The sequence below is a fragment of the Nerophis lumbriciformis genome, linkage group LG11 (assembly GCF_033978685.3).
Source record: "Nerophis lumbriciformis linkage group LG11, RoL_Nlum_v2.1, whole genome shotgun sequence".
In the NCBI taxonomy this organism is placed as follows: Eukaryota; Metazoa; Chordata; class Actinopteri; order Syngnathiformes; family Syngnathidae; genus Nerophis; species Nerophis lumbriciformis.
The window spans coordinates 38,195,828-38,222,963 of NC_084558.2; the positions used below are offsets into that span (position 1 = coordinate 38,195,828).

General features: G+C 41.2%; 2 protein-coding genes across 4 annotated transcripts in view; both read right to left on the bottom strand.

Annotated features, from left to right (window-relative positions):
• Nucleotides 1-2,051, bottom strand: part of LOC133610415 (SH3 and cysteine-rich domain-containing protein 2-like) — a 71,213-nt gene extending 69,162 nt beyond the window's left edge. Inside the window, exon 1 of the mRNA XM_061966659.2 lies at nt 1,949-2,051. The gene's annotated coding sequence lies outside the window, so the exon portion shown is untranslated. The remainder of the gene's footprint in view (nt 1-1,948) is intronic.
• med1 (mediator complex subunit 1) overlaps nt 2,025-27,136 on the bottom strand; it is a 97,833-nt gene continuing 72,721 nt past the window's right edge. For 2 of the 3 annotated variants that reach the window (XM_061966656.2, XM_061966657.2), the window contains exons 4-18: nt 23,584-23,690; nt 21,888-21,966; nt 20,081-20,135; nt 19,843-19,975; nt 19,743-19,771; nt 19,504-19,575; nt 19,353-19,427; nt 13,538-13,701; nt 13,347-13,458; nt 11,499-11,623; nt 11,276-11,403; nt 10,965-11,166; nt 9,599-9,694; nt 9,413-9,518; nt 2,025-6,229 (exon numbers count right to left, since the gene is read on the bottom strand). In XM_061966656.2, the coding sequence (XP_061822640.1) occupies nt 2,392-6,229; nt 9,413-9,518; nt 9,599-9,694; nt 10,965-11,166; nt 11,276-11,403; nt 11,499-11,623; nt 13,347-13,458; nt 13,538-13,701; nt 19,353-19,427; nt 19,504-19,575; nt 19,743-19,771; nt 19,843-19,975; nt 20,081-20,135; nt 21,888-21,966; nt 23,584-23,690 (5,321 nt within the window). In that variant the 3' untranslated portion in view covers nt 2,025-2,391. Of the gene's footprint in view, nt 6,230-9,412; nt 9,519-9,598; nt 9,695-10,964; nt 11,167-11,275; nt 11,404-11,498; nt 11,624-13,346; nt 13,459-13,537; nt 13,702-19,352; nt 19,428-19,503; nt 19,576-19,742; nt 19,772-19,842; nt 19,976-20,080; nt 20,136-21,887; nt 21,967-23,583; nt 23,691-26,640; nt 26,772-27,136 lie in introns of those variants that run through there. The other variant, XM_061966658.2, reaches the window with a different exon arrangement.

The following is a 27,136-nucleotide window of genomic DNA, read 5'->3' on the forward strand; positions in this document are numbered from 1 at the left end:
TTATGCCACCCCTTTGTCTCATTTTGTCCACCAAACGTTTTATGCTGTACGTGAATGCACAAAGGTGAGCTTTGTTGAGGTTTTTGACTTGCGTGGAGTGCTAATAATCCTTGCTAACATGCTATTTAGGCTAGCTGCGTGTACATATTGCATCAATATGCCTCGTGTGTAGGTATATTTGAGTTCATTAAATTTCCTTTACTTATGTCCTCTGTGTATTTAATTTATATTTGCATGTCTCGTGACATATTATCTGTATGTAATATTGGCTGCATTTCAGATCGTGTGTCATGTTGTTCCAGACCACAGCAAATGTTACCCAGCTTGCAAAGATTGTAATAAATCCATTAGAAGAAAACAGCCTGTCCTTTCTTTTAACTTGGACAAACACATCTATACCTTTGGCTGTTTTAAGCCAGTAATTTCCAGGAGTTATCTGACCCTCTGAGACACTTACTTAAATGTGTTGTCTTCTTTATAACACTTACATAAGGCTTTTAAGTTTTTGCGGCTCCAGACAGATTTGTTTTTTTTTGGTCCAATATGGCTCTTTCAGCATGTTGGGTTGCCGACCCTTGATATAGGTGCTTAAAAACAACAGCACACTCCTGCATTAAAAAGGGTTTTATAGTTGCATTTTTGAAGCAAGTGCTAAAAAACAGCAGGTGTGCTCCTGTCATAAAGAGAATATGTGGCCAGTGTTTTTGCAGATGTTAATAAAAAGAGTGTAGGGCTTCTGTCATATAGAAGATCTTTGACTCGCGTTTTTGCAGTAGGTGCTTTAAAACAATAGCACAATCCTGCATTAGAAAAGGGTTTTATAGTTGCGTTTTTGAAGCAAGTGCTAAGAACAGCAATGTGTTCCTGTCATTAAGAGATTCTTTGACCAGTGTTTTTGCAGATGTTAATAAAAACAGTGTAGGGCCTCTGTCATTTAGAAGATTTTTGACTAGCGCTTTTGCAGTAGGTGCTTCAAAATAACAGCACACTTCTGCCTTATAGAGGGTTTTTAGTAGCATTTTTTAAGCAGGTGCTAAAAACCAGCGGTACGTGTGGTCCTGTCATAAAGAGAATCTGTGACCTGCGTTTTTGCAGTTGTTAAAAAACAGTATAGGGCTTCTGTCATTTAGAGGATTTTTGACTTGCGTTTTTGCAGTAGGTGCTTAAAAACAACACACTCCTGCCTTAAAAAGGGTTTTTAGTAGGGTTTTTTAAGCAAGTGATAAAAACAGCAGTGTGCTCCTGTCATAGAGAATATGTGACCAGCATTTTTGCAGATGTTAAAATAATGTGAAGGGCTTCTATCATAAAGAGGATTTTTGACTCGTGTTTTTGAAGTAGGTACTTAAAAACCGCAGCACATTACTGCCTTACACAGGGTTTTTACAAGCGTGTTTTAAGCAAGTGCTAAAAAACAGCAGTGTGATCCTGTCATAGAGAATCTTTGATCAGCGTTTTTGCAGATGTAAGAAAAATTGTTTTCTGTCATATTGACGATTTTTGACTAGCCCTTTTGTAGTAGGTGCTTTTATAGCCTTTGACAAGTGTTTTTGCAGTGGGTGTTTAAAAACAGCAGAGCATTCAGATCTCTGACCAGGGATTGACATTTGCCTATAAAACAGATATTTCTGAAAATTGTGGCCCAGATAACAATTGAGTCTGTAGTCCTGCAGGCCTGATCTTAAATTGTAAAAATAACTGGGGAAATTGCTTTAAATTTTCGTCTTGGATTGTCGAATACCCGTGTAATTTCATTATTATGCTGAGATAGGCTCCAGCGCCCATCCATCCATCCAGAGCCCCCGCGACCCCAAAGGGAATAAGCGGTAGAAAATGGATGGATGGACACTTTGACACTGCTGCCCTCTAGTGTACTACATTTTGTGGTAAAGCCATAAAATCTTTCATAAGGATTGTGGATAACTTTGTTATGAGGTGCTTTCCTTACCAGCTATTACCGCTTGTAAACAACACAACTTATTTTCTACGCTCTCATTTGGCTGCTCTGTAAACAAACAAAGAGAAATGGTTAAAACATGAAAATCCTTCACGTTAAGACATTTAATGCACTCATTAAAATAAACAATACAAAATGTATTCTCATCCGCCCACAACTGTATCAAAACCTATACTGAACACAGCGCCATCAATTTTTTACATTTCAAACTGTTCTATTCTATTATTCATCTTTTTTTTTAACAATGGAGGCAACATGGTCGGCGAAAATATACTGTTATCCTAAAATGAGTGAATACTTGTCATCCCAATCCAAACACTTGGGTGGTCAGATAAAACAGGCCGATGATGACTCAGTTTGTGACCATAAATAAATACGAGTTTCTATGAGGTTAAAATGCTTGTAGAACAAAATAAAAGATGAATACAAAACACTTAAAGGTTTCCAGTGAGAGCTGAGTCCATGAGGTCGTCGTCTTCGTTTCTCATATACAAGGGACTGGATCGGGACGCCCGCTCCGAGCTAAGCATAGACAAAGAAGATTCGGAAGCAGAGATGGGGGATCGGGACCAGCTGTCCGCCTTCATTGAATGCGAGGACGGCCCCACGGACATGGACGACTTCTTCTTCTCTTTCTCCCGTTCCCGATCACGCTCCCTCTCTCGCTCCTTCTCCTTCTGCTTCTTTTTGTCCTTTTTGTGTTTCTTGTGTTTCTCCCCTGAGCTGAGCGGCATGGAGCTCATGTAGTCCTGGGCGGGTAGCGGTCGCACCGTCTGGTCGTCGTCAGAGCTGGGGCTGTTCTGGTGCGACTTCTCTGCCACCGAGCTGCTGCCCGATTCGCTCTCGCTGTCGTGGTTGAGCGGGGTGTGTCCTGGCGAGCGACTGTGGCTAGGCGAGGAGCGGTCGTGCTTGGGGGTGGAGCCGCTGAAGAGGGGGGACGCTTTGAGGCTGGAGATCTGCGGTCGCATGGAGTCGCCGGGGCCTTCGCCTCCTTTCTGCAGGGTGACTTTGGCCTTGATGCTGGGCGAGCCGCCATCGGGTTTGCTGATGATGATCTTGGCCAGGCCGGTCCCGCTCACACTGCCTGTTTTGGGGTCCATCATCTTTTTATCTCCGCTGCTACCTCCTGAAACGGACACCTTCGCTTTCCCTTCTTTATCAGACTTTTCCCGCTTGTAGTCGCCACTTTGCGAGGATGTTGCGTGCTTTGTTGCACCTATGTTTGAAGGGCCAATGTTGGGGACGTTTCCGGGACCACTGCCAGCTGGGGTACCAGAACCCGGTCCTCCCCCAGGTGGCCCGACTTCACAACCATCCTCTCCCACCCCTCCACCGCCCACACTTTTCAGTTTGTCAATGACGGCCGTCAGAGAGGGCTTCTTATTTCGACTTGGAGACTTTCCCTTGGCGTTTGGGTTGTTGGCGTTGTTCTGACCTGACCCACTGCCGCTTCCCCCTCCGCCACTCCCACCTCCTCCACTTCCCCCACCCCCGCTTCCTCCTCCTCCTCCCCCTCCCCCTCCGCCTCCACTTCCACCGCCCCCGTACTGAGACTGGGAACCTCCGGAGAAGCCCATTGAAGCAGATGAAGACGAGGACGAGTTGGATGACGACGAGGAAGAAGAAGTGGTAGCTGAGGAGGTCATTGGCTTCTGGGAGCTCATACCTCCACTGGAAGAAGACTTAGAACCTCCAGAGCTGCCTCCCATTGGTGATTTGGCCTTCAAAGAAGGCGGTGTTCCCGGTACCTGGGACTGCTGGATCTTCATGGGGGAAGACAACTTCTCACTTGAGTTACTGGAGCGGGAGTGAGAAGGGGAGATGTTGGGCTTTATGTTGGGATTCATAAGCGAACCGGGAGGCTTACCGCCCTGAGTTTTGATCTTGTTGCTGCTCCCAATTCCACCTCCGCTACTTCCTGTACCAGAGAGTCCATGTTTGGTGATTGGTGAAGATCCCGGTTTGCCAACTCCCAATCCCTGAGAGGAACTTTTAGACTGGGATGATCCTCCGCTACTTCCTGCCGAACTTGTTGACTTGGAGCTGTTGCCTTGCGTCATGGAACCTTCCTTGGACTTGATCTTCCCAGAAGATGAATGGGAATGGTGGCTTTTGCTGCTGCTGGTCCCGCCTGCCCCTCCTGTGCCGCCTGACGCTGAGCTGCTGGATGTGTAGCCACTGTGGGAGGTTTTCCCACCAGTTATCGTCCCTTTAGGAAGCTGAATTGTAATTTTGGGAATGGGCGGCGTGGCGCCGCCAGGTGGCGTTTGTGAACATCCGGAACTCCCCGGAGACTTGGAACCGCCGCCGCTCAGGCTCCCGCCAGAGCCAGAGCCACCACTGGGAGGTGTGTACGGTCGTCCTCCTGAGCTGTGGGAAGGCGACTTCCCGTCAGGGTCCATTTTTTTACGCTTAGCGGGCTTATCTTTGGACTTGCCCTCACTAGATGGAGTCCTGCTACGTTTGACCTGTTTGCCTTCCGTTGACATGCTTCCCATTCCAGAGCTGCTACTCCCACTGCCTCCGTTCTCGTCCTTTTGCCGTATGAGGCTCTGCTGTTTGACTTTGGAGTCTGTACTTTTAAAATCAACACATGCCGACCCCAAGCCCATCATAAGGGGGCTCTGTGAGCCTCCCACATGTGTGTCTCCCAGATCAGGACCTTGTCCCAGAAGAGGTTTACCAGAGCCGCTGTTGCCTACGAAAAACATCCCCATATCAAAAGGGTCTTTCAGCGAAGGTTCCGGTGTGTTTTGTCCATGCGGTGTGGGATTCTGGGGTGTACCTGATGGCGTATTCTGCTGACTGCTCCCGCCGAAGCCCTTGACTAGGTCCAGATCTCCATCAGCACTTGGTGAGCTGTCCTCAAAGCAGCCATGACCTGAGCTCAGGAGATCAGGGTTGAAGTCGGCAGCATCGGGGAAAAAGTTAGTGGAGGACGCGTCGCTGGTGGGTGTGGTGGCCACCTCAGCAATCAAGTCAGCAGCATCGGGAAAAGGATTCTCGTTGCTGTTGGTGTTGAAGATGTCCGCCGAGTCAAACACCGCGCTGCCTTGCCCTGAACTTGAAGAGTCACGGATGGGGGTTCCCAGTGGCCCTCCATCATCCACACCCCCACCCATGGGATGCTGATTTCCACCGCTGGCTTTGCCGGTTTGTTCTGGCAAATCGGACAAGATTTCCGTGATATCTGGTCCGATGCTATCAGAGCTGGAGAGGCGCACCATGCGGGGCGGAACGACACCCGGCGGTGGTTGTTGCTGCGGCTGAACGTGAGACGGCGGATAAGAAATGCTTGGCCCAGAGGGCGGGGTTCCGCATTGGCTCGGAGCTGGAGTGATGCTATGGGGCGTGTCCAAGCCGTCACCTGCCAGGTTAACGTCAAAGATGGAGTTCTGGGATGCATCGACATCCATAGAAAGAAGTTCACGGTGGAAGTCATCCTCGTGTGTGACAGCGTGGTGTTGAAGGTGCTGCGACATTGAGGACCCCTGTTGAGGTTTCATGCCTAAAGCGCCTCCTGCTCCCCCTGCACCAGGAGTCCCAGGCATCACGGCACCCTTTTCTCCCACTCGAAGGCGCTTTTTCTTGCCTTTTGTGCCACCTGCAGGGCAAGCCCCACCCATGCTGTCAGTACGAGGTGACCCTGATGACGAATTCTGCCTCTCTAAGGGACTGGAGCCGTACAACGCGGCAAAATCCTGCGAGGGGTTGTCTTTCAACAAGTTCATCAACATGGGATGATTCTTAGTGTTGCTGGCGGGTGACGACGTCGAAGGCGGAGTCTGATGGGGCTGGGGTGCGTTCTGGGAGCTGGGACTAGAACCGACACTTCCCGTTATCTGGAGAAGACTCGTCAGGATTGGGTTCTGTGTCACTTTGTTGAAGTCATCCGAATGACCTTGACCCTGCTGCTGCTGTTGTTGTAACTGCTGCTGCCCGGTCATCCCGCCTTGAGCTTGACAGTCTGCTCCTTGGACCGGTCTTTCATTCCGAGACATCGCCAAGAGAGACGTGATTTGACCGGCAAAATTGGACCCACCGGGGGCCCCTGCTCCAGTAGGTGTGCTTCCGCCCGTGAGTCCCAACAGTCCCATTGGGTTTGCTACGTCTCCGCTTGCCATGTTGTAGGTGGGACTGCCAGATGGTGGTGGATTGTTCTTCACCATGGTCTCTACGGTCTGTGCTATCAGAGAGAGGGCTGGAGTGTCTGCCTGGATAGTCTCCGCTTTCCTCCGAATGGCCCGCATCGTCACAGGGATGGACATACATCTAAGAGAAAGGAAACAGCGTCAAATGTTTACATTGATATTACAACAAACGACTCTGATAATCAATTTTTGGCTTACTTTGGATACTACTTTTATTTTGGTAGGCTGCTAGTCGTGGTTTTGTTGAAGTAGCCTGGTGCGTTAGCTTTGAGCGCTAGCCACCATATGCTTGTAATTAGGGATGTCCGATATTGGCTTTTTTGCCGATATCCCGATATTGTCCAACTCTTAAATACCGATACCGATATCAACCGATACCGATATATACAGTCGTGGAATTAACACATTATTATGCCTAATTTGGACAACCAGGTATGGTGAAGATATGGTCCTTTAAAAAAAATAAAATTAAATAAAATAAGATAAATAAATTAAAAACATTTTCTTGAATAAAAAAGAAAGTAAAACAATATAAAAACAGTTACATAGAAACTAGTAATTAATGAAAATGAGTAAAATTAACTGTTAAAGGTTAGTACTATTAGTGGACCAGCAGCACGCACAATCATGTGTGCTTACGGACTGTATCCCTTGCAGACTGTATGGATATATATTGATATATAATGTAGGAACCAGAATATTAATAACAGAAAGAAACAACCCTTTTGTGTGAATGAGTGTAAATAGAGGAAGGAGTTTTTTTGGGTTGGTGCACTAATTGTAAGTGTATCTTGTGTTTTTTATGTTGATTTAAAAAAAAACAACCAAAAAAACCATACCGATAATAAAAAAACCGACACCGATAATTTCCGATGTTACATTTTAAAGCATTTATCGGCCGATAATATCGGACATCTCTACTTGTAATTATACCTCGGTTTTATGTTAGACTTGTGTGATAATGTTTAGATGCTACCCTGAGATGGGCAATGGGATTTTTTTAACTGACTTGGATTTTGTTGAACCAAATAGCAGTCTCTCCAGGATTTGGCAGTTGTTTTTTTTTAGATAGCTGCGGCCTAAAATGCCTGAATTTGAGGCAGCTTTTTCAAAAAGTTTTGGTAAAAGTTGCAATGTTTGGAAGCTTATTTTAATTAAGTAACATTGAAATCATCTTGCGATTTTTTTTTTTTTTTGGAAGTGCCCAATTGTGACTCTAACCCAGCGTTTCTCAAAGTGTGGGGCGCGCCCCACTGGTGGGGAATAGAGACATGACAGGTGGGGCGCGAGGAACGGGAGGACATTTCACTTTAATTATTTTTTTTTAAATTATATTCTTAGATTTTTTTTTTTACTATGCTTTCATTTTCTATACACACTGTAAATCACTTTGTGATTCTGTCTGTGGAATTCGCTATATAAATAAATGTAAATTACTTATTTTTCCTGTAGGCTTTAAATTTTTCGGTAGGAGCGAAAGTTTGACAGACATAGCAACAGTAACTAATGGGGGCGGGGCTAAGCGGATCAAACTTTCGCGCGGATGGGTAACAGGCTAATGTGTGGACCACAATTACACAAAATGGATACATTTGTGACTGGCACCTCAAAGGTCGTCGAACCAGAGCCAGAGCCAGCGCCTGCAGAAAAACAAAAATCTGACGGGCCTAATCAACCATAAAGCCAACCGAAAAGAAAATATGATGAAGGGTATCTTGCTCTTGGATTCACGGCAGTGGTGGTGGAGGCAGAGGAGAGACCCCTGTGTGTTCTGTGTCTAAAAGCGCTAGCAGCAGACAGCATGAGACCCAACAAATTAAAGAGACACCTCGAGACCACACACCCCAATCACGTCAATAAGCCACTTGATTTCTTTCAAAGAAAACTGACAGAGTACCGTCAACAGGAGAAGCGCATGGTAAAAGCTACATCAGTAAACAGTAACGCTCAAATGGCTTCATATAGAGTTGCATACAGAATTGCACAATGCAAAAAAACACATGTTATGTCCTCGGTTTCACCTATGTGCTTATTTAGGTGTCTTAATTTAATAATAATCAGGCAACACGTTTCAACTCAATGCCTCGGATCGCTCCCGTTTATTAACAACTTCGAGAGTCCAAACTCTCCCTCCCTCCCGTGACGTCACACACTGAACACATGCTACGGTGGCTCGGACATGACAAAACAGTACATGACACCTCACACAATTGCTGAGCAGCTCATTCTCCCCGCTGCAATAGACCTGGTGTCAGTCATGCTTAGTTATTTTATTTATTATTGAACTTGATGCAAGTTATACCACAGCTGCACAGTTATTTTATTTATTATTGAACTTGATGTTATGTTATGTTATTGAGTTTGAATGTATACAACTTGATGTTACTTGATGTTCAATAAATTTTAAAATGTTAAGCTTGGCATTAGCGTTCTGTTGGGGCGATGGGGGCAGGTGGGGCTTGAAAACTCCCCCTTGTCCAAAGTGGGGGATGACAAAAAAAGTTTGAGAACCACTGCTCTAACCTAACTTAAAAAGCACAGAATTTCAACAAAAACAAAATACAAATACAGTATTAAATGTAGACATTATATGTTAGTGAAAGCTCATACTCAGGGCATTTGAAAATTACTGTACTGTTTTGATGAATTATAACTAATAAAAGTAATAAATCATTATGGTTACAAAAAGAAACCACCAAAGGCTTTCTTATTGTTCGTTGTTTTGAAAAGTGTTTGTCCATTTTAAACATTTATTTATCTTCCAACACGTTTACCACCGCACCTTAAGAGCATTTGTGAACTGTTGAAAGCGATGTATAGTGGCCATTCTTGTTGGTAAATGAGAGAAAATGAAAGATTGTCATCACACTTCAACTCAAATAAAGGTTAAATAAATATATAAATGCATGTAAACTTCGAAGTGAGAACGCTGGTGTGTTGCTAAATGTTTACTACATTGCCCAGAAGGATTAGCGCTGTGCATAAGAACAAGAAGTAGGTCTGAGCTATGCGAGAGGACTACAATTGTGGCGTTTGAGAAATAAGGAGTTGATATATTGCTGCTGTTCCTGCTTCGTCTATACAAGAAACAAACATAAGTTTGATTAGATATGCACGTTTGAATTTGAGTCAAATTCAATTGGCGAAATGACGCTGATTGGCCAAAATGTGCAGGGAATTTTCGCTGCATTGGAAAAATCGCCGCACGTAGTTCGCGGGATGGGTTGAATTTGTGCGATAGTGACATTGTGAATTACTGGAGGGACTGAAATAAGGACTGTAGCACTCTAGTAAGTATTTTTACCTTTGGACCACTTTGGTAATGAATTCATCAGTACAGATCAGGGCATCTGACAGTCCTTTGTATAGTTTGCAGGACACCTGCCTGGAATCTATCACATCCATTACAACTGTGGAGAAAAACATTGATTGACATACAAGATTGACAAGGATGTTGCTCATTTCTGTGGTGTGTGTAGTGGGCACTTACCACAGACTAATGATTCATTGACAGGATGTTGAAAAGAGACGCTGAAGCTGGAGTCCGTCAGAGGACAAACCTCAAACTGCAGAAGGCCTACGTTGTCTGAAAGCAAATTTAAAACACTCCGATTAGGGTTGGACAATTAATCAAATTTTTATTTTGATTATGGCTTCTCACGATTATGAAAATATAATAATCGGGGGAAAAAAAGATAAATGAGCCGCGCAACGTGCATGCAAATTCCCGAGTTTGTGACAGTGAAACAGATGAGCGAATAAGTGAAAAAAAGAGCACGTCTATTAGATGTTTGGGATGTAACCATGGTTGCTATTTTTATTTGACACATTGCTAGTATGCCAAATCAATAATCACTAAACTCAATAGAATAAGTAAGGCATATGATTTCCGGGTTCACATAACCGCGGACAGAGTCACATAATTGGCCAATAAAACGGAATCCGCTGATAAACGCAAAATAATATCAGGGAAATTGACAGAGATGTAAGTGAAGTTTTGTAATTGTGAATAGAAGAGACATTTATTTGGGAAAATAATGAGTCCGGTAGCGCTCATTAATCCCCAACACACTCAAACGCCTGCCGTCCTGAACTCTACAATGTCCAGAAGGCCACTTGAAACAACGACTAAACTACGAAGCTAAAACTCGCAGGAACAACGACATTGTGGGTGCTACATTAATCTACACAAAGTGGTGGCAATTTGAGAGGCTTGCTCTTTTTTTACAGCCTCAAGTCATGTCTTTACTCGTAAAGGTGAGAACAACAGCACAGCACACTAACCCCCCTTTACAAGGTCTGACTGTGGTTTCAAAAAAGTACTTTACTCAAGCATAATGTACTTAAAGCACGTATTGAAACACTTACACAATTATTATGCTTTGACCTAAAATATTGGTCAAAATTGTCCAAAGATGTATTGCACCAAAAAATGTGGGGATATTTGCATTTAATTCACAAACATTGTTTTCAATTTTATTTCACACAAAAAGCACACACTTTATGGTGGTAAAATAAGTGTAAAAGGTAAAAAAAATAATTCAAAAACAAACTGGAAAAACTATTTTTTTTATATATATATATTGCTATTGTTATTTAAATGTATTGTTATTGCTATTATTTTACTTGTTGGGGTTTATTCGTTTCCAATTTATATCCAGGTTTTTTTTACAAATATATTTAATGTTGAGTTTTGGTGGTACAATACATACTCATGTTTTCAAAAGAATGAATAAACATGTAATTAATCGTGATTACAATATCAATTAAAAATAATTATGACTATTATTTTTGCCATAATTGTCCAGCCCTAACTCAGATATCACTACATTTACGTTGGGGATAAAGGTCCGCACCTTCTTTAATGGAAGCCCGCTTCACACAGCTGCCAATCAAGGTGTTGAAGGCCGCTTGGTGCCGGATGATGTCCAGCAGGAGGGGCACCTGAGCCGGGTGGCGGAAGGGGATCTTGGTCACCAAGGCGCCTTGGAGAGAATGACCATCCTGCACTGGGGCGTCGCCGTTCAGAAAGTAACAGTGCTGCTGGTCTGGCAACACCTGGAAGAACAGAGAGGCTTCTTACTACCTTGATGGGTCACACAGACAACTACACTGCATTCTACTATATCCCAATAAGATGCAATACTACAGGTCTGAGGCGACTTACAGAGTAGAAGTGCATGTTATGTGAAGGTGGCAGAGTGGTGCTGCCCTCCTCCATGGGCTGCAGTTGGCTCTGGACTATTAGTTGGTACAGGGTGGACAAGCTGGGGGTGCTCTCAAATACGGGAATAGCTGGAAAATACACACAGACAGAGCATTTTATTGTGTATTTTTTGCCCTGCATAAACACCTGAACACACAAAATAACAATTTCAGGGGAGGCTTACCTGTAGCATTGCCCAGTCTCTGAATAAAGGACAGGGAGAAAGGCATGGGGCGGTCCATCTTGAGGAAAAAACAAGCTGGCAGGTCCACACAGTTGGAGTTGTTCGCCGTGGAAAAGGAAGGCGTTCTGAAACAAAAAGCATTGTGCATCCATGCAATTCACTGTAAGCGAAGTACAGTGTGTCCCACCTGTAGGGATGTAATGATTGCTGGTATTAATAATAAACCGTACTAAACCTCCCAAAAGTTAGTACAACCCTTTCCAAAATAAATGATTGTAAAAGAGTGATTTCAATTTGATAAGCTTTGGAAAGGAAATCTAGTGCACTGATCTCTACCTGGCAGCTCGTGTGCTGATTGCTGGCTAGCAGCTGGCGCGCTGATTGGTGGATAGCACACTGGACACTGGCTGGCAGCTAGCGTGTTGAACGCTGACTTGCAGCTCGCGCGCTGATTGTTAGCTGCCAGCTAGCATTTAACTTTCTTATCCAGAAAATAAGCAGTTTTACCAGTCCGCAAGTTTATCGAATTGGGGTTATAATTCTATTTTGAAACAGTAATAATAATTGTCGGGAGTTTCTTTCTTTTTTAGAGTCTCTTGTATTAATGTTAGCATTTAGGCTAACATTAAGGCTAAACAATTAGCGCACTAGCTAGCTTAAATGCTAACATTAAATACAAGACACATTAAAGTCTTTTCCTAATTACAAACATCATACCCCCGATTTTAACTTAAATAAACATATCTAAGCTATTCAACATTGAACATACAGGGTGTGCTGTCTTACAGTAAACCGGAGTGGTAAATATCAAGATGTATACCGTACATGTATATTGCATCTGTTGTTTATTTATTTTAAATAAATGATAAATAAATAAATGGGTTGTACTTGTATAGCGCTTTTCTACCGTCAAGGTACTCAAAGCGCTTTGACACTACTTCCACATTTACCCATTCACACACACATTCACACACTGATGGAGGGAGCTGCCATGCAAGGCGCTAACCAGCACCCATCAGGAGCAAGGGTGAAGTGTCTTGCTCAGGACACAACGGACATGACGAGGTTGGTACTAGGTGGGGATTTAACCAGGGGCCCTCGGGTTGCGCACGGCCACTCTCCCACTGCGCCTTGGTTAAAAGATTTCAGTGTGTGAATGAGTAGCCTACTTTTTAAGCATAGCTTAAAAATGTGTTCCTCTTTTCCAATGAACTGGAATAAAACTAGAAAACCTTAGTTGTGTGCAAGAATCATTTCTGATGACATCAGGAATATGTCAGAAAAATTGCATGTAAATGATCAAAAAACTTTACGTTCTCTGAATTCCCAGTGAAAAGACAAGAGGCTGTCTTTGTTGTACCAATCCAAAGGCTTGTAAAATTCCATCGTGTACGATGGGAGGAGATGGGAGGGGTTATCTATTTTGATCCAAGACCTGCCCAAGCTCGATCCAGGACCAGTCCAAGCCCGAGGCATCTTTTTCTTTTGTGTTAATGTGACCGAAAAATGGCTGTTTACATACCCCCCATTCCTTTAGAAACAGCTGTTGTTATGTAAACAGGGAAAGTCCAAATAAAAAGAGGTGGCGTACAATCTTTCGCCAGAGCGTGCTGGAGACTGTACAAGAGTACAGCCCAGACGTTTCCCCTCAAATTGAGCCAAATTTAATTATGTCTCTGTTTAATTCCTTGCTTCTTGTCTCGTTTAATAGATGTCATCAGTGTTTGAACCTGACAAAACATCTCACATTCATACAGTGAATGATTATTAAAAAAACAAAACGATAAAAATGATCTAAAGTTAACATACAAATAGCAGACAGGAAGCTATTAAAAGCCTACCCCTTACCCTTTGTTGTCCACTGGGTGAGAGCCGGTGATAAGTGGCGCAATAGGAAGCTTGCAGGTGTTGGGCGTCCCCTCGATAGTGACCGAAACACTGACACCCAGTGAGCGTGGCACTGTGTAAAGAGTTGGTTTTAAAAGAACAAGCAATAGCACCAAAGTGGAAGATGAGTATCACTGTCTCTGTGTACTTACCATTAGCGTCTGTCAGGTTAGGGTGGACGCCCATTACCTCCTCAAATATGTCATACGGAGAGACATAACACTGAAGGGAGACAAGATGGCCACCACTTCTGGCTGTCAGCAGGCCCACACTACCATGTAGAATTGTCTCCACTATATTAGCATTGGTTGCCAACCTAAAGAGAAAAAAAAAATGTACCTATTATGGAGGTGGTTGCCACCTCAGAAAATACTTGGCTTTTCAAGTACCACCACTATATATACCGGTATATACATATATATATATATATATATATATATATATATGGACCAGCTCTATACTCTCGGCAGGGTCCTTGAGGGTGCATGGGAGTTTGCCCAACCAGTCTACATGTGCTTTGTGGACTTGGAGAAGGCATTCGACCGTGTCCCTCGGGAAGTCCTGTGGGGAGTGCTCAGAGAGTATGGGGTTTCGGACTGTCTGATTGTGGCGGTCCGCTCCCTGTATGATCAGTGTCAGAGCTTGGTTCGCATTGCCGGCAGTAAGTCGGACACGTTTCCGGTGAGGGTTGGACTCCGCCAAGGCTGCCCTTTGTCACCGATTCTGTTCATAACTTTTATGGACAGAATTTCTAGGCGCAGTCAAGGCGTTGAGGGGATCCGGTTTGGTGGCTGCAGGATTAGGTCTCTGCTTTTTGCAGATGATTTGGTCCTGATGGCTTCATCTGGCCAGGATCTTCAGCTCTCACTGGATCGGTTCGCAGCTGAGTGTGAAGCGACTGGGATGAGAATCAGCACCTCCAAGTCCGAGTCCATGGTTCTCGCCCGGAAAAGGGTGGAGTGCCATCTCCGGGTTGGGGAGGAGATCTTGCCCCAAGTGGAGGAGTTCAAGTACCTCGGAGTCTTGTTCACGAGTGAGGGAAGAGTGGATCGTGAGATCGACAGGCGGATCGGTGCGGCGTCTTCAGTAATGCGGACGCTGTATCGATCCGTTGTGGTGAAGAAGGAGCTGAGCCGGAAGGCAAAGCTCTCAATTTACCGGTCGATCTACGTTCCCATCCTCACCTATGGTCATGAGCTTTGGGTTATGACCGAAAGGACAAGATCACGGGTACAAGCGGCCGAAATGAGTTTCCTCCGCCGGGTGGCGGGGCTCTCCCTTAGAGATAGGGTGAGAAGCTCTGTCATCCGGGGGGAGCTCAAAGTAAAGCCGCTGCTCCTCCGCATCGAGAGGAGCCAGATGAGGTGGTTCGGGCATCTGGTCAGGATGCCACCCGAGCGCCTCCCTAAGGAGGTGTTTAGGGCATGTCCGACCGGTAGGAGGCCACGAGGAAGACCCAGGACACGTTGGGAAGACTATGTCTCCCGGCTGGCCTGGGAACGCCTCGGGATCCCCCGGGAGGAGCTGGACGAAGTGGCTGGGGAGAGGGAAGTCTGGGCTTCCCTGCTTAGGCTGCTGCCCCCGCGACCCGACCTCGGATAAGCGGAAGAAGATGGATGGATGGATGGATGGATGGATATATATATATATATATATATATATATATATATATATATATATATACAAACACATACATATACTGCCTGTAATGTAAATATAAAAACAATGTAATTAGATGAAGAATTTAAATGGATTCAATATCTAAATCCCGACACTAACTAACTATATGAGAAAGGTTACAGTAACTTGTAGTTACAAGTCAAGGAAAAAACGTATTTCCTATTTTTCCAAATGATTATGTCATTGTGCGTGTGTGAGATCAACAAATGCTTTCCCACGGAACGGCGATCACAATGATTTAAGCATGCATATACTGTATATGTAATACCAAATTAAAGAGGGAAGTTTGCCAAACATGTAAAAATTCAGTACAATTAGCATTAAAGCCCAATCTTCGAGGAAACTTGCCAATACGCTGTCATGTGGACCCGCGCGTGAGCGTCACGCACACTCAACACGCACACACACACACAGACACTTTTTTTGCGACACAGCAGGTAACAACAATCATTTTGTACAAAAAAATAAAAGATGTCGGATTGACAATATCATTAGGATACGATCAGAGACATGTCAGTTTGGTAAAGCATGAATTAAAACAAGCTTTAGTGAGCAGGCTGAACAACAACACGTCGACAATCTCATCACTACAATAGGAAGTATAAACGATAAAACATTGACTACGTTGTTTATTTCCATGACAACCTCAACGTTTTGTAATCAATCAGAAATGTCCATTCATCCATTCATTTTCTATTGATGTCCTTCAAGCAACTAAAATGTGTCAAACATGTCGAAGTGTGGAGAGTGTTTTGCATATCACCCATCAGGCTTGTTAAATGGGTGTATTTTTCAATTGTGTATGGTACTATTAGACATTTTTTATAATGTCCACATAGTTCAGTGGGCAAGTTGTGTGTTTTTGTATCCCATGTTTTAAAATTCTGTGTTGGTTTTTGATTAATTGGACCATGAAATGGGAAGGTTGTCTGAATTAGTACCTACATATTGAGTCTGCGCACCCTGAAATTGCGGAAGGCACTTGGTCAATGATAATCGCAGTTGACCTCATCCATCAAATGTCAACACATATGCAAAATTACACACTTCAGGTAGTAAAAATAAACCCTGTGGGATGAAGTTTGGGAACCATTGAATTAAGCAATTATTTGGCATACCACTAGATAAAGCCCACATAACACAGTTTGAGAAACACTGATATAGTCTTTCCTTTGCATTCACAGATATATTTTGACGGCCAAAGAAAGATTTGGCACTCACAAACATTACAACATTTCAATATGGCTGAATCACACTTCTCCCCTTCTCCCTTCCCAAGATGAAGTGGTAAAAAATACCCCAAAGAAATGAGACGCCACCCGTTTCCCACTACTTCATCACCTCAAGCTATTTGGTGTCTGTGACGCAGGCAGTAAACATACAGTACTACACTGTAACGTACTACATTAGATTTCAGTTATAAAAAGCGAACGTCAAAGTATTCAAAAGCTACAATATGTAAATTGGTTGCATTAGTTGATTGTCCTGATGAGCGATTTAAAAATTCTAAACATGGCTAATGTTCATTTTAAAAGAAAATTAGCTGTCTAATTATTCATAAAATGTACCGTATTTCTCGGACTATAAGTCGCAGTTTTTTTCATAGTTTGGCCGGGGGTGCGACTTATACTCAGGAGCGACTTATGTGTGAAATTAACACATTACCGTAAAATATCAAATAATAATATTTAGCTCATTCACGTAAGAGACTAGACGTATACGATTTCATGGGATTTAGCGATTAGGAGTGACAGATTGTTTGGTAAACGTATAGCATGTTCTATATGTTATAGTTATTTGAATGACTCTTACCATAATATGTTACGTTAACATACCAGGCACGTTCTCAGTTGGTTATTTATGCGTCCTATAACATACACTTATTCAGCCTGTTGTCCACTATTCTTTATTTATTTTAAATTGCCTTTCAAATGTCTATTCTTGGTGTTGGGTTTTATCAAATACATTTCCCCAAAAAATGCGACTTATAATCCAGTGCGACTTATATGTTTTTTTCCTTCTTTATTATGCATTTTCGGCCGGTGCGACTTATACTCCGGAGCGACTTATACTCCGAAAAATACGGTAGTCATTTTTTCTAAAGTCAGCTTGCTGTTTTTCTCATGACAACGTAGTTTACTAGTTAGTAGTGTTTAGCTCAAATGATGAGCAATTTTAAAACAAAAACATTTAAAACGTGGTAATATTTACATGGAGTGTCAGGCATTAATTACTGTGAGAATCTGATGCTTTGAAATGCTAACATTGATGCTCAGCCTTTTTTCCCCTAACACTTGGTTCCAAGTTTCGAGGACTATAAACTTTTTAGCACTTTGCTTTTTCCTTTCGCCTTACCCAAGAATTGGGACACTGCTTGCTTGACGTCATCGAGCAAAACCGAGGACAATAAGCTAAGACACGGGTGAATAGGGATTCAGCCTATAATAGTTCTGTCTGAGTGACTTGTAGTTACAACTCTGCACAGTAGATGGCATTGTTACTCGTCACAGGAAGGTGCTCCTCAATTTGCAAGGGAAAGGCAGCAACTGGATTGGTCTGTCATCAAACAGAACAACAGTCCTACTCACTAACTCCTGTAACAGGTCATTTAACACACAACCATGATGAACTACAATTCTATGTGGTTAACAATCAACCAAGCTCTCACAACAAACACGTAACTTTAACTCTGTTTTACAAACTGCCCACAAGGCATGCTGGGTACTTCATCAACAACTACCGTACATTTAAGTTAAAAAGTTAAAGTGCCAATGATTGTCACATACACACTAGGTGTGGCGAAATTATTCTCTGCATTTGACCCATCACCCTTGATCACCCCCTGGGAGGTTGAAAATACAATATTGTGAAATATTACTTTTACAATTATGTGTATCTTTAAAATCAGCGCACACTTACCTGGAGCTCAGAACACATCATGGATGTTTTTTTTAGTATATATATATATATAATTGCCGGCGAGTTCTTTTGTTAAATAACGTGACAACATAAAAATCACAAGATAATTGAGCTCATTTCTTATGACACAAACCAAAATAGACGCAAACAGACTTTTGCATCATGGCGAGTTATTAAAATTGAAATAATGATATATATCACCATATATTTGTTTGGTGTGTAAATTATCACAGGACCATTTCAAAACGGGTTACAAAAGCTCCTAATTTGGCTGCTGACGAACGTGGTAAAATATTGCGTCATTTCCAGTGTACTATTTTGTCAAAACTATTACTAACCCATGCGCTAATTTACTGTTAATATGTCTACTTTCTGTTATAACATGTTTCTATCTAAACTTATGTTAAAATGTAATAAGCACATATTCTTCTGTTGTTTAGCTACTTCACATTGGTTTTGAGCGATACTACAAATCTGGGTATCGATCCAATACCAAGTAGTTACAGGTGCAGTGTTGGCCATACCAATGCTTATACTGATACTTAAAATGTTATAGATCATTGAACGATTCCATTTTTGATCACAATTATAATCAGACAAAAACACATGATGGGCGTGTTACAATATCAATGAATATTTAAATCAATCAATCGATCAATGTTTATTTATATAGCCCTAAATCACAAGTGTCTCAAAGGGCTGCACAAGCCACAACGACATCCTCGGTACAGAGCCCACATAAGGGCAAGGAAAAACTCACCCCAGTGGGACGTCGATGTGAATGACTATGAGAAACCTTGGAGAGAACCGCATATGTGGGTAACCCCCCCCCCCCCCCCCCCCCTCTAGGGGAGACCGAATGCAATGATTTACTACTATTGACTATGATTTCAATTATTAGTTTTTTGCTCTTAAAGTCCTTCTTTTTCCAGGGACTTAACTTCCTGCAGTTGTAAACAATAACAAAAACGACAAAATATTTTTGACAATAAGAAATATTGCTCTAACCACTGTAGTATCGACCATATGCGATACTATACTTGGTATCGTTACTGTCGATATTTGTATCGATCCGACCACTTTTGTTTACATTCAAGAGCTCGGGGTTCGCAATTATCTTATCTTCCTATGGTGTGTAATGTAGCTTGTTTAGCTATTCCTCATTCTTCAGTGATAATATTGTTGTAAGAAACATAGTTTATTTGCCGCCGTTGAGGTGTGGATTAGTGATTTAGAAGCTGCACTGTGAAGCGAAATTAGCCGCTAGCCCCACCCAACCTCTCCAACCCAACACCACATGTACATTGAAGGTCCGTGACAAACACTGTAATAGACGGTATGAGTATGTTGGGTCAAATGTAAACTCACCGGAACATGTGCATCATCTTAGTGAGATCGAGCTCCAGAGACTGCAGCGCGATATACATCTTGGTTTTCAATTTACTGCCAGACAGAAACTTCAGTCACAAATACATTCCAACAAATTGACACAATAAAGTGTTGTCCCATTTATACTTACTTGTCTCCGGGAAGCTTGTAAAGGTCAACAAGTCCCTTAAGATGTTTGGAAAACTCCTCAAAGTTCTTCTCCCTTTATTATAAGCCACATAATGAATATATTTACGCGTCTGAAAAATGATAATCTCACACTTGAATCTGTGAAAAGTAACAGCGCAGCAAATAAAATAAAACAACATCAACACATTAAACATCAAATAACTATTACATTGGGGAAGTCTTAATGCTAATAATGCTTACCTTAGATGTTGAATCAACTCGGGGCAGCTCTGTAACAAACATTCTGTAAGCATCTTCATCCAAACTATATATGTAGATTTTTTTTACGTAATGGACTGACCGTAGGGTTTTCTCCTTGATGAGCAACTTTGACGTCCACAAGCTGACCAGCGCTGTCGAGCTGCACCTCCACGTAAAACATATCTGAGGTGATGTAACACTCGGTTCCAGATGGGCTCAGGTGGGAGCCCAGCCTGCACAGACAAGAGTAGTCATAATTAAAAAACACGACGAGGAAGTAGTTACATTTTAAATAATAATTATAATGTCAACAGATAAAATGAAAATTTGGTGCATACATGTTTTGTCTTGCGATGGACTCGAGACGATCTGTCATGGAGGGTAAAGATGAGACTGAAAATAAAGGGAGACAAAATACTTTCATTATGGAATCTCACTTGCCAAAAATGTATAGAAAAAAAAGTTTAGCATTTTTCAGCTCAAGACTCAAAATTATTTCCCGGAACCCAAACATACAAAAGTACGTAATGCTTTACCACCAATCAGTATCAGCCGATTTTCTTAAAAAATGTATGTGATCGCATTTGCCAATTATTTCCTTTAATGCGGATCACAAACAGTGATTAGGTGATTTGGCTGACAATTATTTATTTTTAGTCCACCGATTGACAAGCTACCAGCTTATTATATGTCTCCATACACAGTGTGGAGGACAAACACCTCCATTACAGCAAATACACTACATGTCATAGTATCTTAAGTATCAATGGAGGACAAGGCTAAACATTTTACACACAATGAAACCAACGGTAGTATCAGGTCAATATTAAATTTTTTTCTAAATCTATTTTTTTTTCTCCACTCAGGGGATAACTCCTCGGACACAAGAGTACATTGAGGGCAAAAACCAAAGGATTTAAATGAGAAGTAGTTATTGCTTTTGTTTATTTATAGTGTACTATTTACATTATTTTCTTTAAACAATTGTATGGTATGTAACAAATGAGGATAAGAAATGTGTTTGAATATTGTGTAGATTATTGTTAAATTGTTAATAGCACTCACCATAAATACATTGAAAAATGAACACTTAATAGATGCAATCTGACATCTCTGTATTTTTAGGCCGTATCGCAATATATATCGGTATTTGAACAAAACGTGCAAAGTGTTTAGTTTAAACTCAACAACACATTACTATTAGTACTACCAGTGTTCTGAAAATTACTTTAAAAATCTATATAGTTACTCATTACTTCACCAAAAAAAAACTTAATTACTAACATAATTACTGCTTAATCAATGTAATTTAAATACTAGAGGAAAGTAATGAATGCGTTACTTTAAAAAAAACTTTAAATATATGTCATATGCAGTTGAGAGAATTTTTTGAGAGCAGCGTATGCGTGCGTGTGCCTCTAAAAGGTGGTGTCTGTTGCCGAGCGACATGTGACTTCAGCGAGGCTTTCAGCTGAACTGTTTTTGTTAGCTTTAACAGTTAGCAGCGGCAGTAAGTTGGCTCTGACGGCTGTTCTGTTGAATCTTTTCAACGGCTTGTGTTACCTCTGGTTAATAAAGACGAGCCGCCAGCCTCCGGAGCTACGATGCGGGAACATCGGCTGTGTACGGAGGCGAAAGGGGTGGGGCGTCGGTGTCGGCAATGCACAGTAGCGATTTCAGACCCTTCCTCAGCTAATATACCTGCCAGTGCGCGCCGCCGCACTGGCCGCAAACAGCCATAACAACGGCACATCAAAAGATACCGGAATGGCTGTATTGTCTCAAACATATATCTCTTTCTAAAATATGCCGGTATTAACTGTAATACCGGTATACCGCCCAGCCATAATCGGTATCAATACTGGTATTGGAATCTGCAACATTGAGCCCTGATCAGAACATCCTTAATTGCCATTGTATCAACCAATGCGTATGGTATAATTACTACAATAATATGCGGGACATTATGTATAACAAGTTAATTATTAACTTTATTAATAATTTGGAGAGCAAGTATATGGTAATTTATAAACAATTATATTGCACAACACAAAAATATAAACATTAATTGAAATATTAACGATATTCTAACGAGAAAGGAATATGACTTTATTCACAAGCATTCTTCAAAGTTGACATGCTGACCTTTCAGCGCCCTCTGCAGGGTCTCCAAACAAGTGAGCAGCAGCTGGTGGCCGGAAGCGTTCATCATACCGCGTTTCTCCTACGAAACAAAAGAGTTGAGCAGTTTGAATGGACATGACTTGAAGGAGCCATATGTAGTAATGTGGCCAGAAATGGTACTGCAATCACTGTCAAAATTCTGTAGTCCTCTCCCACTCTCCATACCTGAGGTTGCCAGATACTCATCCGAATCCTACTCCAAGGAACTTCAAATGGCAATCGACGAGTCCTACGCTGTAGGTTTCTCTCGTTTATGCTTATTGCAAGATGGTTTACTAAGTAATTATGCCACATTTTACTGATGTCGATTAGCCAAATGTATTTGTAAAGTTACGCAGCAATATTTTCTTCGGGAGTTGGGACATATTATTGGCCTTAGCCTGCTAAAATGCCTAGTTAGACCGCACGGACCACCATCGAAATATATTATGTATAATAATATATTATATATCGCATAGGCCTACTTTGATAGCAAGCCAAGGCCCATCCATCCATCCATCCATTTCCTACCGCTTGTTCCTGACCAACAGTAAAATTACCACCACATTTCGTTCAGCATAACTCCATGTTGCATCCAACCTGAGGCACTGCATTCTCTTCCATTTACGCACATCACCATCTTACAGAGTGTGATTCTATGAGCCAACCTACGTTACGCATAATTCATACTCATAAATCATACCTACTACCACAAAGTAGAAAATCAATACATGTAATGCATTATATTGTGCCAAGCAAATACCCACCCCAGATGTGTCTGCTGCACATACAGTAACAGAAACCGCAATTAGCCGTGCTAATGTTGGAACCCATTTTTCTCAGCGTATCAGCATATTGAGAACGAAATAGGCACTGACACTACTCATATCCACATAGGTTTTATTGGTCGAAAAAATATTTTGCCCTGTCAGTTGGATGACACATCGACATACAGGCCAGCGGGTATATATTCCCTCCGTTAGCCTATATATCGATGTGTCATTGACCGGGGTAGCATGCTAAGCATTACACTAGGAGCTAAGCACCATCACACTAAGCATTTGTTGCACGAACATACTGTATTGGACAATATAGTTTACATACGAAATGTCCATTTCCATTTATTACATGTATTAAGAAAATGTAAATGCCTTACTAATCTATCAAGGAGGAAATGAGCAAGTTTGGCGTCAGATGAAAAAATCTTCTCCATTATTCAAAGGCATCCCCGATACAAACCTTTGTTTTGTTTCTGGCTTTGTCATGAATAAGTTGAGAATCGTAACAACGCCTTTTAGAGTTACTAAGGTCTGACATGTTTAGTAACTTTACCAGTGGCAGTAGCTAGACGATGATGGCGGTGCGTAACTGGCAACCTGGATGTGACACACTCACAGACTTTATAATTGGTCAAATGGTGGAGGGCGGGAAATCAAAATGAAAACAATAACAATATTTCGGGGCTGTAAATCTAATTTTGAAATTAACATATCCCGGCTGAATTACTGTTATCAGTTATAGAGTTATTCAAAAATAACATGATTTATTAATGCCTTTTGTGATATCAGGGCAATTTAGTGATGACTTGACATTACATTTCTACATATGGTACCTTTAAATGTTTTGTTTTCAATTAGAAATGAGACTTCTACCATCTTGTACTATCGTGTTGTCTTACCATGGCCTGACGTACAACTTTCGAGGTCTCCTGCCACGGGCGGGCAGCATTGTGTTTGGCGTGAAGCCTCTCCAGCAAGACCGCAATGCGACTCTGCTTCTCAGCTTCTGGAAAAACAACAAATAAACTTCATGTTTGTGTACACTTAATCTTAATGTAATACTGGTTTATTATATTTGCTTTCAGTTAGCCAGCGCTCAAAGCTCTGTTGGAGCATTTTTGTGTGGGGACTGTATGTTTGATGTTTCTGTTTTTCATAAAATATCTTAATTAACAAATTAGAACAGTATGGCATTAGTGGCCTACTCTTAAACTGGGCAAGAAGCTACTTAACCAGTAGGGAGCAATACATGAAGCTGGGCAAACATACGTCTACAACGCTAAATATATCCTGCGGCGTACCCAAGGGATCAATACTGGGTCCAAAATTGTTTAATCTTTATATGTATACGAGCTTTGTAAGGTGATAAAGGACTTAAAGTTAGAATTACTGCTGAAGCCAATACAAATGATAACAGAAGAAATTAAAAAATTAAAGAGATGGTTTGACAAAAACAGACTATCTTTGATTCTCAGTAAAACCAAAAAATGTTATTCGGTAACAGTAGACAAGAAAGACAAAAACAAATACAAAAAGACAGAGAAGATATTGACAGCGTAAAAGAAACCAAATATTTGTGTTTAATAATTGATTAAATCTGGAAATCACATAAATACAACACAAGGTGACAAGAAATATGTCAACATTGAATAAAGCAAAATAAGTATTAGATAAAAACTCACTCCATATTCTCTCCTGCACGCTTGTTCTACCGTACCTGAGTTTTTGTGTAAAAATATGGGGAAATAACTACAAAAGAACACTTTGTTCACTAACCGTGTTACAAAAGAGGTCAGTTAGCATAATATAGAGAACATTCAAACCCTTTAATTTCATTATTGAATCAAAAATACTGAAACTAAATGATTTGGTGAATTTGCAAAAAGCCAAAATGATCCATAAGCCAAACTATATAACCTGCTACCCAATAATGTACAACATTTCTTCTAAAAAAAAAAAGGAGGAGAAATATGACCTTAGAAAAAGTGTAATTTAAAACATGTGTATGCACGCACGACACTTACAACCTTCAGTATATCAGTATGTGGAATTGAATTATGGAATGGATTAAGCAAAGAAGTCAAAAAGTACTAATATGATCCAATTTAAGAAACTGTTAAAAATCAAAGTGTTTACACAGTACAAACATTTTGAAGCTTAATGAAAATGAGATAATTTGATTCATCTCACGAGGTTAATTACAACTTATTTACCGTATTTTTCGGACTATAAGTCGCAGTTTTTTTTCATAGTTTGGCCGGGCTCCAGTGCGATTTATATATGTTTTTTTCCTTTTTTATTATGCATTTTCGGCAGGTGCGACTTATACTCCGAAAAATACGGTAACTATTTATTTTCCCGATAATTCTATCATTTATTATTTATGGAGTTAAAGTGTGAACAAATTAAGAACAGGAAGCGAACAAATATGTTAGTAATTGCTATAACATGGAAAAGGGGTAGGATTGAATAAGCTCTGCTTCTTCCTACTCTTTTACAGACTTGTAAAGAAAAACTGGAAATTGTGATATAGCACGTTGAAACTTTAAGCATGTTCGAAATGAACCGTAAAAGTCGCTTTTTTGATGTGATCTAGCTGTATTAGGGCTGCAACAACTAATTGATTACAATCAATTATAGAAATAGTTGGCGATTAATTTAGTCATCGATTCGTTGGATCTATGCTATGCGCATGCAGAGGCTACTCTTTTTTTTTTTCTTTTTTTTTTAAATAAACCTTTATTTATAAACTGCAACATTTACAAACAGCTGAGAAACAATAATCAAAATAAGTATGGTGCCAGTATGCTGTTTTTTTTCTTCAATAAAATACTGGAAAGGATAGAAATGTAGTTTGTCTCTTTTATCCGATTATTAATCGATTAATCAATTATCAAATTAGTTGTTAGTTGCAGCCCTAAGTTGTATTGAAGTTTATCGTAGAAAAATAGAAAAACGACCATCACATTTTGCAAACAGAAGACAATTAAGTATCCATTGGCTCTCCACTCAAATTTATCAGGACATGGTAATGTTTTTTCAAGTAAAAAATATATCCGACTAGTTTTGGGAATTAACTATACATCACACACACAATCAGATCTGGGGTTTGAACCAAAACAAAAAGATGAGGACCAAAACGACAAAACCACTAATCAATGTAATACCTACTATATATATATATATATATACATATATATCGAGAGGAGCCAGATGAGGTGGTTCGGGCATCTGGTCAGGATGCCAACCGAGCGCCTCCCTAGGGAGGTGTTTAGGGCACGTCCGACCGGTAGGAGGCCGCGGGGAAGACCCAGGACACGTTGGGAAGACTATGTCTCCCGGCTGGCCTGGGAACGCCTCGGGGTCCCACAGGAAGAGCTGGACGAAGTGGCTGGGGAGAGGGAAGTCTGGGCTTCCCTGCTTAGGCTACTGCCCCCGCGACCCGACCTCGGATAAGCGGAAGAAGATGGATGGATGGATGGATGGATGGACCTACTATATATCAACAATAAATTAAATTGACCAAAAATGTTTGTTATATATTTAAATGAAGGGAAACCCCCAAATTAATGTGTATACCACAAAATATTGACGATATTAAATTATTTTTTATTTAAAAATTAAGAATTATTACATTTGTGTTGGTATTTTAACATTTTACTGCCACTTGGGTGCAGAAGTAGTACAGGTTACTCACTCCCTACTGCTACACATCTAGTACTGACATGTTTACTACTGTTTAAGTACGAGAGAGCATCATCTAGTGTTATTATGGAGAATACACGCACTTAAGCAGCATATTTATGTTGCAACTGTAGTGAAATGTAAATAATAATTCACAAACGGAACATTGTTGGCTAACTTATTGTTAGCTAAACTCGCATTGTTTTTAGCCGAAATTAGCCTAGCGGTCACGGCGGAGAGAGAGAAAAAAAAACACCAGAGTCTCAGCTTACCCGTCACCTCTTCAGTTTTGACCCGGTCCAAGTGGGACTGGGTCCCACCTTGGGGAACGGAGAGGGAAAGTTCCGTTGCGGGACTTCCCTGCATAGCCACACTAGGCCCCGCCGCCATTGTGCGAGCTCGTCTTCCCCGCTGCAACCCGGCTTCCGTAGTCTACCGTAATGCTCATAAAACGAGGAAAGCACATTTTATTTTGTTTCTTACAAACTTAGCCTGGAATACGTTGGCTGATTATCTCCGTGTTTGGTTTACAATATAACACATATTTAAATTATGTATTTTGATTTTTTTTTTTTTAAATATGAATTTTATGTTGTAATGCCTGATGGACACGCCAGATGGCGCACAATTGCTGCACTGTAGCAATCTAATTTTCATCAGTTTTGATTATGGCTCACTACAAAAAAAAAAAAAAATACAGCAAAAATTCAAAAATCTTGATCAATGCTGTCTTTTAACGATGTGTACATTTTATCTCCAATAGGTAAT